The sequence below is a fragment of the Protobothrops mucrosquamatus genome, unplaced genomic scaffold (assembly GCF_001527695.2).
Source record: "Protobothrops mucrosquamatus isolate PMUCROS unplaced genomic scaffold, P.Mucros_1.0 scaffold1116, whole genome shotgun sequence".
In the NCBI taxonomy this organism is placed as follows: Eukaryota; Metazoa; Chordata; class Lepidosauria; order Squamata; family Viperidae; genus Protobothrops; species Protobothrops mucrosquamatus.
In genome coordinates this window covers 14164-27270 of record NW_015387335.1, presented here as the reverse complement: position 1 = coordinate 27270, position 13107 = coordinate 14164, and the positions used below count along the sequence as shown (strand labels likewise).

Here is a 13107-nt window from a genome sequence, read left to right as displayed (position 1 = left end):
TGGAGCTGGCGGGCAACGCGGCCCGGGACAACAAGAAGACGCGCATCATCCCTCGCCACTTGCAGCTGGCCATCCGCAACGACGAGGAGCTGAACAAGCTGCTGGGCAAAGTCACCATCGCCCAGGGGGGCGTCTTGCCCAACATCCAGGCCGTCCTGCTGCCCAAGAAGACCGAGAGCCACAAGGCCAAAGGGAAGTAGAGCCAGCCAGCCCGCTCGCCTGCCTGCCTGCCTGCCCGCTCTCGGCTGCCCAGAACGACACCCAAAGGCTCTTTTAAGAGCCACCCACCTTTTCCTGGAAAGAGCTGGGGAGAACAAATTCATTTTTTTGGGAGGGATGGGGAAAATACTTAAAAGTCGAGCAGGAATCTCTGATTTTCCCTGGCAATAACCAAAATTCAGGGATTTTAAACGGTCAGGCTGAAAAGTTGCGCAAAAATCGCGCTTTGCTTTTTTTTCTTTTTCTTTTTGTGCTAAATGAAACAACTTGCTACTTACCCGACGACTACGGCCACTCTTCAAGTTTTCCAACTAGAATAGAATAATTTTATCGTCACTTCAAATGTAGACTAATCAGCCTATATTAAAATGGGATTTCGTTGCAAACGGCTCTCGGGAGGGTAACCACTTAAAATATGCATTGCATAAACAGGACAAAAATAGTGCATATGCCCACATACACATATGACCCAGAGAAAACAGTCTAATTCGGATGTGTTACATGTACACGGCGAGAAAAACGAATCTTGCGAGTTTACCAGGCGGATGGCATAGGGAACAACTGTGTTTAAAGTAATAAAATAAACTTGAGTTTTCTTTAAAGCCAATTCATTTCATCCACCCCCTTGGTCTTATTCACACAACCCCTTTTAACTCGATCGCCCAGAAGTTTTAGCAGCTACATTCGCCCACTTCAAGCTTAGCTGCTCTTAGCTTTTTTTTTTTAATGGTCCCTTTGTTTAATATGTGGTTTCATATTCTGCCGCAATCCGGAGGACGAATTAAAACTTAAAAAAAAAACATCCCAAAGATGTGTGAACACAACCCGTGTTAATAATTAAAACGAGGAGAACGAGTTTCAAGGTTTTAAAACGCTCTGTCGAGGCAATTCGCCCCACTTAATAAGCAACTTTGAGAGAGAATTGATACTGTAATTCAAGTGAAATGTTTCAAAGTGGCCATACAAGTTTTATAATGTTAAAAAGCCCTGGGGCTACAACTTTCCAACAAATCGGAAGTCTGGCCAGCGCCTTTTCGACAATCACATTTTATTAAAAAGAATAAGCTTTCTCTTTAGGAAAAGCGCTGGCAGACTTTCACTTTCCAGAAGCCCTGTTTTTTCCGCCCCTGTTCAAAATCCTAAACTTCGCGCCAACTCAAAGGAAGAAGCGATTGGCTGCCATCCAGCCGCGGCGCCCTCAAAAACTTTTTCTTCAACTCGGTTAGCAAACGTTCGCGCCCTTAAAACTTTTTTTTTTTTCCCTTTTTACATTCGGGCCGACCTTTCTGTTTGCGCAAAAACGGAGGTACGGACTTCCCTTCTTTATCTAGAGAAACCAAAGAGCACCTAGTTTATCACGTAAGACTTGTATAAAACGTCACTACGTGTGTTTAAAAATTTATTATTGTAAGCTGCCCAGAGTCACTGAGAGTGAATGGGCAGCCATATAGATTTTCTTAAATAAACAAGACCGATGAAGCAGAATGTAGCTGAATGTAGCTGAATGTAGTTGAAATGAGGGGGTCCTTGGTGCTCTCTGAGCTTGTTTTCTTGCAGACATTTCATTACCCTAACTAGGTAACATCATCGGTGCTAGTAAGAAGTGCTATTTGCTCTCAGTTTATATTCTGGTGTCTTATATAATTATATCCAGTTTTGGTCACCACATTACAAAAAAGATGTTGAGACTTTGGAAAAAGTGCAAAGAAGAGCAACTAAGATGATTAAAAGCCTGGAGACTAAAACATAGGAAGGACGGTTGCAGGATTTGGGAATGGCTAGTCTAGAGAAAAGAAGGATTGGGGGGGACATGATAGCAGTATTCCAGTATTTGAGGGGCTGCCACAAAGAGGAGGGTATCAAATTATTCTCCAAAGCACCAGAGGGCAGGACAAGAAACAATGGATGGAAACAAATCAAAGAGAGAAGCAACCTGGAATTAAGGAGAAACTGATATGAGTGCTGATTATTGGTGGAGAGCTTCTGGGGTCTTTTTCTCTTGTGGGTTGGTTGTCTCTTTTGCATAGTCTATAGATATTGTTAATGTCTATGTGTGTCTATTGATGGCTCAGGGCTGTCAAACTCAATTTCACTGAGGGCCGCATCAGCATTGCGGTTGCCCTTGGAGGGCCTGGTGGGTGTGGCCAGAGTGGGTGCAGCCTACTGGGTGGGCATGGATGGAGTGGGTGTGGCCTACTGGGTGGGCGTGGCCAGCTCTACATCATTCGCATCAAGGGTGCCTGTGGGGGCCTGGGCAGGAGTGGGACAGATCTGAGGGTCTCTGGCAGATCTGCCTATTTAATCCTACTATATTTAAAGGGACTTACTGCTAACTCAGATACCACTACCTTGGCTTGCTACCTATTTTATTTGAATTGATTTGGTTAAACGTATTGTTTTAAAGCTAAGAGATTGATCCAGGATAAGTAGCATTCTTCTATTTCTCGTGTTGCCAACAGCCCTGTGAGGTAGGCCAGGCTGGGACACGACCGGGCCAAAAGTCTCCTAGGATGTGGATGGACTTGCATTTGGGCCTCTCGGATTCTTTTGATTAAGACATTTTCTTAACATTGCTGACTTCTTTGTTACTAGATAAGCTATTATCTATTGAGTCTTTTTGAAATGATACGGGTGGCAAATTAATTGAATAAATGAAATAAATAATTGCTTATGTGCACCAAATTGTTTTTGACTCTTAGGGAGCATCTAGATAGGTTTTATCCAGGACGAACTGACTCTAATTTGTACTTTTGATTCTCTCCACAAGGTGTTTTTCAAAAGGCAACTGGACTTTCTTGGTTTTTTCCCCCTTGAAAATGTTTGACTTTTCATCCAACAAACTTCTTCAGTTCTGAAGCTTAGCTTCTTGGATGAGAAGGAAAACGTTTTCAAGGGGAGGGGGGGAAGTCCAGTTGCCTTTGGGAAAGCATCTTTGACTTGGATGATTGGGAATCTCCATATAGATGCTCTCAACAGTGCATTCATTAGCGACTAAGCAACTAAGATGATCAAAGGCCTGGAGACTAAAACATGTGAAGAACGGTTGCAGGACTTGGGTTTGGCTAGTCTAAAGAAAAGAAGAAATAGGGGTGACATGATATCAGTATTCCAGTATTTGAGGAGCTGCCACAAAGAAGAGGGGGGGGGGGTCACATTATTTTCCAAAGCACCAGAGGGCAGGACAAGAAACAATGGCTGGAAACAAATCAAAGAGAGAAGCAACCTGGAATTAAGGAGAAACTTCCTAACAGTGAGGACAATTAACCAGTGGAACAGTTTGCTTCCAGAAATTGTGGGCGCTTCGTCACTGGAGGCTTTTGAGAAGAGGCTAGACCAGTGATGGCAAACCTTTTAGAGACCAAGTGCCCAAACTGCAACCCAAAACCCACTTATGCATCATCAGGTGCCGGGTGGGTGTGGCCCATTGGCTGAGTGTGGCCCATTGGGTGGACGTGGCTGCGGTGGTAACGGCAGACTGGGTGGGACTAAAAAGTTCAATCAATTCCAACTTTGCAAGATCTTTTTTTCCCTGCGAGAAGTTGAAATTGACTGATTGATTGAACCTTTTTTTTTTTTGCACATGGCAGCGGAAGCCTAAAGCGAAAAGATTTTATAAAACCCAGCCGAAGGCCTAGGACTGGGGCGACGGCGCGCGTGCCCACAGAGAGGGCTCTGAGTGCCGCCTCTGGCACCCATGCCGTAGGTTCGCCACCACTAGGCTAGACAGTCAGTTATCTGAAATGGTATAGGGTCTCCTGCTTGAGCAGGGGGCTGGACTAGAAGACCTCCAGGGTCCCTTCCAGCTCTATTCTATTCTGTTCTGTTCATATTGTATGTTGCTAATGGTCATCTTTTTCTCTTTTTTTCCTTCCCTCCTTCTCTTCTCTTCCCCCCGCCCCCTGCATTAGAATCCTTTCCAGAGAATTAGGTCTTTGCATACTGGGTTCAAAGTAAGATCATTTGAGCCTGGTCTTTTGTATCACAATCTTGGGTTGACTCTTAATTTCACCCTTCCAATTCCTCTTTGCCCCCATTTGCTGATTTAAAAAAAGACTTCTATAGTTGCACGCCCCCCCCACCCCTTATAACGACAAAAACTCCTCTGGGGTGCACCCAAAACAGTAAAAAGAACAGGAACTTCCAAATCTTCAAGTTATAAATAAATTAAACGTCATTTGTGAGTGCGAAGGCTGAGAAATAAAAGCCATCAATGCAGAGGGTCCAAGAGAGAAGAATCAATACTCTTCTAAAAGCGACTTAACCTAATTATCACGTTACCAAGCGGAAAAGAGAACATATAATCCAGGTTACAGATGTCGCAACGTTATACCAAGTGCCTTCTTAGCGCAGTAGGCAGCGCGTCAGTCTCATAATCTGAAGGTCCTGAGTTCGAGCCTCAGAGAGGGCATAGGGTTTTTTTTTTTTTAAGGGGGGCGAAGGAAAGAGTATTTTAGCAGCGTTTTTAAAATGACATAAATTATCTCGCTGGGCGGAAATTGCAGGGCACAGCTCGCATTTCCTTCGAGTCTTCTAAAGGGAGCTTTGCAGCTTTTGGATTTGAGGGGGGGTGGTGGTTTGTAGGAGGAGGGTGCTGGGAGTCACACAGACACACAAACACAATTTAGTGGGATCTTTTGCGGGCTTTGCAATTTGGTTGCCAATATCTTGTTTCTTCCACTCGAGAAAAAGATGCAGCCACTTCCTTTGGACCACCATTGGCTTCTCGTTGCAATTTAAAATGACAATAAAATTCTTCTCTTCTTTTCTCTCCTCTGCTCTCTTCCACTGAACAATGCATGGCTATTCTCGTGCGGAGTAAAGGAACATAAACTGCAGGGCTTTGTAACTTGCCCGGCTAGCTCAGTCGGTAGAGCATGAGACTCTTAATCTCAGGGTCGTGGGTTCGAGCCCCACGTTGGGCGTAGGGTTTTTATTTGCTTCCCCCCCCTCTTTTTAAAATAACAACCATCACCGGCATAGAGGGTTAAGTAGATGTTTTAAAAAATGCACGCTTTAGTCAGGACAGATGGCAGAAGAAACGGCCTTCGCTGCAGTTATCCCACCCCCAGAGATGTTTTACAGCAGTTTAAAAAGATGAATGCATCTCACTGATGACGGAGTGTTCAGAAACGGAATATAGGGGTTAAAACTGTATCGAGAAAGAGTTGCAAAAAAAAAAAGAAAATAAATACCTTCATGTAAGGATGGGGGGGAAAAAAAATACTTAGCAGAGGATGGTTTCGATCCATCGACCTCTGGGTTATGGGCCCAGCACGCTTCCGCTGCGCCACTCTGCTGCACGTGAAGTTGCTTTTACTGAAACGCCTCAAATGAGGCTGTTTCTATTTGCCAGGATCTTTTTTTTTTAAAATAAGCTTTTTTCTACCTCTGAAACCCCTGAAAGGGAACAGCTTGACATTTGTTAAGTGAGTTTTGCCCAGTTTACGACCATTCTTGCCACAGTTGTTAAGTGAATCACTGCACTTGATAAGTTAGTGAGCCGGTTGTTAAGTGTGTCTGGCTTCCCCCATTGATTTTGTGGGAAAGGTTGCAAAAAAAGGGGGGGGGGGAAATCCCATGATTCCTGGACACTGCAACCGGCGTAAATATGAATCAGTTTGCCAAGTGTCTGAATTTTGATCACATGATCGTGGGGATGCTGCAAAGGTCATCACTGTGAAAAAGGGCCGTAAGTTCTTTTCTTCAGTGCCGTTGTAACTTTGGATGGTCACTAAATGAACTGTTGTAAGTCGGGGACTACCTGTATTCTTGGGTCCATACAGTGAATATTTTTTTTTTTTTTTAATTCTCCAGTTTGAATCCTCCAGTTTAATCCTCCAGTTTTATTTAGGATTTGCATCCTAAATAAATAATAAAGTTTGGATTCCCTATACCAGGGTCCCCAACCTATGGTCTGCGGCTCACCGCTGGGCCATGGCCTAATGGCCACCGGGCCGCAGGACAGGCTGGTCAGTGCGTGCACTCACCCCCACTCGCGCTAGCGCCTGCAAACCCGTATGCGCATGTGCGTGGGGCTAGCAGCAGTGGTGGCTAGTGCCTGTACGCAATCAGGGCTGCTAGCATGCATAGGTTGCACACTTAGTTTGCTCATGCATGCAGCGCTAGCAGGGGCGGTGGCTAGCACCTGCACGCATATGCAAATGGGGCCGCTAGTGCCGTGCAGGTTGCGTTGCCCGTTTGCGCATGCTCACTGGGCTAGCAGCAGCAGCAGCTAACACCTGCTCGCCTGCGCAAACGGGGGCATTTGTGTGTGTCCCCGTTCCCAGCTGCTGCTCTTCCCTCCGGATCGCCAGCATGACCTCTGCCCTACACCCCTTCTTTGGTCAACATGACAGCTATTTTTTTTTAAACAGTTTTTATTTATTTATATCCTGCCTTTATCATTTTTATAAATAGAAGTAATACCTCGACAGACGACCACAGCTGAGCCGCAGATTTATGTTGCTAAGTGAGACACTTGTTAAGTGAGCTTTGCCCCGTTTTACGACTTATTGGGGTGTCCAACTTTAAGACTTGTGGATTTCAACTCCTAAAATTTCCTCAGCCGGCCATGGAATTCTGGGAATTGAAGTCCATAAGTCTTAAAGTTGCTAAGTCTGGAGATGTAGGAGATGGGATGGTGAAGCGGGCACAGCAGTGCCTACATTTTCTGCGTCGCATGAGGAAAGCACATCTTCCTTCCCCTGTCCTGACCACTTTCTACAGGGGGACGATCGAGAGCATCCTGTCACACAGCAACACAGTCTGGTTTGGAAGCATCACTGCTTCAGACAGGAAGGCGGTGCAGAGAGTGGTGAGAATGGCCGAAAAGATCATTGGCAGTTCCCTCCCTCCCATCCAGGACATAGCACAGAAGCGCTGCTTGAGCAGAGTCCGTAAGATTATCTGGGACACTACACATCCTCTTCACGACCTGTTTTCCTTGTTACCTTCTGGGAGGGGGCTTCGTGGTATCCGTAGCAGGACATCCAGATTCAGCCAGAGTTTCATTCCATACAGCATTAACCTGGTGAACTCTCAAGCTTCCTCCTTCCGTTATATATTCAAGATGGACAGTATTTAATATTTATTTGCTATGTATATGTAGGGATGTGGGTCTACACATATGTTGTTCATAGTATGTTTAGGTGTGTGTCATGTATGTGTTTCACTTTGAGAGCGGGCAACTAAATTTCATTTTTGATGTGTGCCGTTGTGCCCACAGTAAAAAAATGACAATAAAGGTTATCTTATCTTATCTATCTTATCTTATCTTATCTATCTTATCTTATCTTATCTTATCTTATCTTATCTTATCTTACCTTATCTTATCTTATCTTATCTTATCTTATCTTATCTTATCTTATCTTATCATCTTCTCTTCTCTTCTCTTCTCTTCTCTTCTCTTCTCTTCTCTTCTCTTCTCTTCTCTTCTCTTCTCATCTCATCTCATCTCATCTTATCTTATCTTATGTTGTTTGATGCTATTCCAGGAGACAGGACAAAAATAATGGCCTTGCAATCTGACCTGCCTCTCTTCCTTACTCTGCAAAAACACTGTTATATTGCTCCTCCTCCTCATTAACAGAACCAACCCCACTGTAGAAGAACACACATCCTTTTTAATTAGCTGTTATATCGTCAGAAATACTCTTTAAGAGGGTACAATTTTGCTCAATGGCAATAAGAAAACTTTGGGTATAAAAAAAAACTTGGTTACAGCATCCCATGTTAGAAGGCGTTCTTTTATAAACATTTTAGTTCGCAGTTGATGATATTTGTTGCTGATATTTAGAATTACATTTTTGGTCTGCAGCCGTACATGCGCACAGTTTGAATTCTGTTGCTTGCTGTCTCCTCAATGCTGTGCTCTTTGGGAAATCTCCATCCTTCTCTTCCTTCTTTCTGCTTTTCCCAGCTGTTGCCTTTCAGTTTTTTTGCCTCTCCTTTTTCTCTCTTCTTCCTCCCTCTCTGTCCCAAACCAGCTCTTCTTTACTTCTCTTTCTGCTTTTCCCTGTGGCTTTTTCATAATCCCCAAAGCTGCTTTTTGAATTCCTGTTTCCAAAATACTTTGCCCTTCTAAATTAAGGTTTTCTTCCCTCCCCTCCCCTTCAGATAAAAAATAGGATTGGCAGCCCTTTCTTTTTCTTTTTTCTCCTCTCCTCTCCTCTCCTCTCCTCTTCTCCTCCCCTTTCCTTTCCTTTCCTTTCCCATATTTAACACCCATTCCCTCCATTGAATATCCGCTGAATATCAATGTCCGTGCGCCATCTGCTGGTGGCCCGAAGAGTTGCAGCATTTGGGCTGCAAAATATACCGGTACCTATTCATAATTGAAATGTTAATATATATTGCTAGTCCATGTTGAGATCACGGACACACACTTCCCACAAGTGAAATGGTACAGGGCATTTAAACTCTGACTAAGAGTGAGGATAGAAAAAGACTATGTCAGGAACCTGTGACTCAGAAAACCAAATCGTTTCTATAGTTAGTCTTCAACTTACAACAGTTGGTGACCGTTCAAAGTTATAACAAACGGCACTGAAAAAAGTGACTTATAACATTTTTCAAACTTACAAACATTGCAGTATCCACATGGTTAGGTGATCAAAATTCAGACCCTTGACAATTGGCTCCTATTTATGATGGTTGCAGTATCCTGTGGTCATGTGATTAATTTTTGAGACCTTTGGACAAGCAAAGTCAATGGGGAAGCCAGATTCACTTAACAACCATATTACTAACTTAACAACTGTAGCGATTCACTTATCCAATGTGCCAAGAAAGGTCATAAAATGGGGCAAAACTTAACAATTGTCTCAACAACAGAAATTTTGGGCTCAATTGTGGTCACATGTCAAGGACTATCTATTTTACTGACCATATCTCAAAAATGTTATGGCTAGGATGTTGACCTAATAGGAAGAGATAAATAATATTATGGTCACATAGATCGGTTAATCTAAAATTTTCTAATGTCATCTATAATTTCCACTGTTTCTGCCTTTGTCTTTTTAAATAAGCAAATGTATATAAGCCCTGGTTTACTTTTGCTTATGTGGGCTTAGCAAAGTATTAAAAGCTTTGCTGGGGATCCAGAATATAGTGTATTATTGCTTGTAGACATGTAAATAAAATTATCTTGTATCTTTAAAGCCCAATTTTAGCCACAACATCATGCTTTCTCTTACTTTTCTAATTTACTTAACAAAATCACAAAAAGGCAAGGGTTTCTTCAGGACATACTTATTTTCACTGAGGAAAAGAAATATTTCTTTATATATAATGAAAAATTCATGCCATTAGGAATTGTCCATTAAAATAATTGCTGAACTGGTATGCATCTTCTAATTAAGTTGGAAGTATTGTAAAGAGTTTGATAATTGACTGTATTATCAGCTTTGGTGGCAAAATTCAATTAGTAAGTGGCTTTTAATGGTTAGGAAAAACACTCAATAATCTACAAAGAATCACACTATTCTTTGTAATGTTTATCTTGGTAGTGGCCAATTCTTTTCTTATTACTATTGAAAACCCAAACAGAACAATTTCATTAAATCATATGGAAAAATTCCTTGATAAAAAATTAATATAACCCCTCCCCCTCAAAAAACCCATCAAACTCTAAGGTGAAAGACAAATTCAATTGAGTTTGTTTTTACTTCATTACCTATATAGATAATTTATTTCCTAATAAATTACTTTTGGATGTACTAATCAAATTTGTACACAGATATTCCATGTAACTATTTGAAATGTTTGTACAGCTTCATCAAATTACTCATTCATTCTTGTATATGAAAATGGCTGCACATATACACCCAATTAGTATTCACTTGTTCAAAATACAATCTTGTTCTTTTTCATTTCTTTTGTATTAAATGCTCTCTAGTGTTGAGTGAAGGCCTCAGTATAATTATGTAGATTTTGGGGGTGAAGATGCATCCCAGTAAGCCAGCACTGGAAGACAGGATAGAGAAGATCTCCACAGCCACCATGTACTTCCCTTTGGTGCTCAGGTAGGTAGGGACAAAGGTCAACCAAACACTGCAGAAAACCAACATGCTGAAAGTGATGAACTTGGCTTCATTGAAACTGTCTGGTAACTTCCTGGCTAGGAAGGCCACCGTGAAGCTGAGAATAGCCAAGAGGCCCATATAGCCCAAGACACAGTAAAACATGGTGATGGAGCCTTCATGACATTTGACTATGATTTCTCCAAGGAGTGTCTCCATGTCCAAATCTGGAAACGGGGGAGAGGTTCCCAGCCAAACAATACAAATAGATATTTGAATGAAGGAGCAGAACCAGATAATAGAATAGGCCAATTTTTGCCCCACCCATTTGTGGAATAGGCTTCCAGGCTTTGATGCTAGGAATGCTACAACAACTGTGATGGTTTTGGCCAATATAGAAGAGATTGCAATAGAGAAAATGATGCCGAATGTTGTTTGTTGGAGAAGGCAGGTTGCTTTATTGGGCTGTCCAATGAATAGAAGTGAACAGAGGAAACAGAGGAAGAGGGAGATAAGTAGAATATAGGTGAGGTTGCGATTGTTGGCTTTGACAATGGGAGTATCCCGTTGCTTGATAAAGATTATAAACACCAAAGCTGTAACTAGGGAAAAGAGAAGAGCCAGAGAAACCAGAATAATGCCCAGTGGCTCTTCAAAGGAGAGGAAATTCAGTGTCTTTGGAATGCACTCATTGTGAGCTTGGTTTGGAAATTGATGCTCTGGACAACTGTCACAATTCTCCATGTCTGAAAAGAAGAAAAGAGTTTCTGAAAAGAATCAAACCTTTCCCAAGTTTCAGAATTGCTTGTCCAGATATCCCTGCAATCTAAATGTTTCCTAAAATTTTCTATACCTATCTATTCTATACCTATCTATTCAATCTACATTTTAAAAATGAGTGCTGTAGGAAAAAATATTTAGATTTTCCTCCCAAATATGCTTTTTCATGAGGCAACTGGACTTTCTTGTTGTTGTTTTTTTGAAGACATTTTGCTTCTCATCCAAGAAGCTTCTTCAGCTCTGACTGGATGTTGGAGAATAGCAGAATAGAAATAGGAGAGTAGAAAGTGTCATATTTGATGACTGCTTGTTTAATGTGAGTTAGATTCTACCTCAAGGATAGAGACATGGGCTAGAACAAGGGTAGGCAACCCAAAACACTCAAAGAGCCACTTGGACCCGTTTCCCACCAAAAACAAAACACTGGGAGCCGCAAAATCCTTTTGATATCTAAAATGAAGATAACACTGCATATATCCTTTTTTACCTTTATTTTACCTTTTATACCTTTATTTATATATCTCCTAAAGGTAAAAAAGGATATATGCAGTGTTATTCTCTCTCTTTCTGCCCTTGGTCTGCCAGTCCTCTTTCCCCATTCTCTCTCTCTCTCTCTCTCTTTCCTCTCCCTCTCCCTTTCTCTCCCCCCCTCTCCCTCTCTCCATCTTCTGCTCACCTGGCAAGCTGGCTTCAAGCTGTTCTCCAACAAGAGAACAGGGGTAGGCAACCTCAGCTCTTTTATGACTCATGGACTTCAACTCCCAGAATTCCTGAGTCAGCATAGCTGGGCTAGCTAGCTCTCTCCTGCCCTTCCTGCTTCCTGCTTCCTGCAGAGACGCAGCAAAGGGAGGAGCCCCGCCCAAAAAGCTTTTCAGCTTGTCAGAGAACACTGTGAGTCCACTCTCTTTTACACACACACACACACACACACACACACACACACAAACACACACACACACACACACACACAGAGAGAGAGAGAGAGACAGAGACAGAGAACTGCCAAACAACATCTTCCCTTCTGTGCCATGGACTCCCGTTGCTGGACCTATGTACCCCAAGATGGTCCTGCTGGTCCTGCGCGACTCACCCCTCGCGCAGGCCTGGCCCAGTAACATTTCTAGGGCCTACCTTGAGGATGGGGTGTGGAACCCCGAGAGGTGGCATGCAGCAGTTACAAACAAAAAATTATCTAAATTGTCCAATTTGAGAGCTTTTTTACAGGGGTGTTTTAACAAATTTTTAGGGGGAACCAGGGTGGGTGGGAGGGGGGAGGTTCCCCTTAGGTCAGGACCAGCCATGTCTGGGGGTTGCGGTGTAGAAAGGGTGGGGGGGGAGGTTGGGGGGTTGACGGAGAAGGGAGGAATTAGTACGGTCAGTGGGAGAGGCAGATATGGCGGGAGCAGAGGACCATATCAGGTTGGGGGAGCACGCACACGCTATTTACAAACTTGTGGGCGCTCCGGTCCTCAGGTCTCCACTCGGTTTCCAGGAGACTTAGACCCTCCAGCCCGGGACCATCGGCTGATGTTATGTAATGCCAGGTCCGTGGTAAATAAGGCCCCCCTCATACAGGATCTTATCTTGGAGGGGGGCGCGGACCTGGCAGGTATTACTGAGACCTGGCTGGGCGTAGAAGGTGGAGTACCACTGGTAGACATCTGCCCACCGGGTTTTCAGGCATTCCATCGGCCGAGGACCCGGGGTAGGGGCGGGGGGGTAGCGGTCATTATAAAGGAGGGCCTTTGTCCAAGGGAGACCACTGTGCCTCAGATAGACGGCGTGGAGTCCCTCCTTGTGAAATGGGGGCAAGGGGTGCAAGTGGGCTTGTTGATTATATACTTGGCTCCCTGCTATGTATCAACAGCCCTGCCTGAGCTGGCTGATGTAATAGCCGGGGTGGCGGTTGGGACCCCCAGACTTATGGTCTTGGGGGATTTCAACCTGCCATCGGCGGGTGGGACGTCGGCGGCAGCTCAGGAGTTCTTGGCTTCCATGACGGCCTTGGACTTGACCCAATTAATTCATGCCCCTACTCACACGGGTGGACACACGCTGGATCTAATTTTTGTCTCGGGCCAATGGCAGA

The 13107-nt window shown here is 43.6% G+C and overlaps 2 protein-coding genes and 3 non-coding genes across 5 annotated transcripts in view; 2 read left to right on the top strand and 3 right to left on the bottom strand.

Annotated features, from left to right (window-relative positions):
* The window catches only part of LOC107291313 (histone H2B-like), a 6350-nt gene extending 882 nt beyond the window's left edge, over positions 1-5468 (bottom strand). Inside the window, exons 1-2 of the mRNA XM_015820305.1 lie at positions 5444-5468; positions 5255-5267 (exon numbers count right to left, since the gene is read on the bottom strand). Coding sequence (XP_015675791.1) covers positions 5255-5267; positions 5444-5468 — 38 coding nt within the window. The remainder of the gene's footprint in view (positions 1-5254; positions 5268-5443) is intronic.
* On the top strand, positions 4555-4627 carry TRNAM-CAU. Its single transcript has one exon. It is a non-coding gene; the product is annotated as a tRNA-Met (tRNA).
* Positions 5069-5141, top strand: TRNAK-CUU. The gene has a single exon. It is a non-coding gene; the product is annotated as a tRNA-Lys (tRNA).
* Positions 5445-5516, bottom strand: TRNAM-CAU. Its single transcript has one exon. It is a non-coding gene; the product is annotated as a tRNA-Met (tRNA).
* Positions 5517-9894: 4378 nt separating this feature from the next.
* Positions 9895-13107, bottom strand: part of LOC107291312 (vomeronasal type-2 receptor 116-like) — an 8872-nt gene continuing 5659 nt past the window's right edge. The window contains exon 4 of the mRNA XM_015820304.2: positions 9895-10984. Within this exon, the coding sequence (XP_015675790.1) occupies positions 10086-10984 (899 nt within the window). The 3' untranslated portion in view covers positions 9895-10085. The remainder of the gene's footprint in view (positions 10985-13107) is intronic.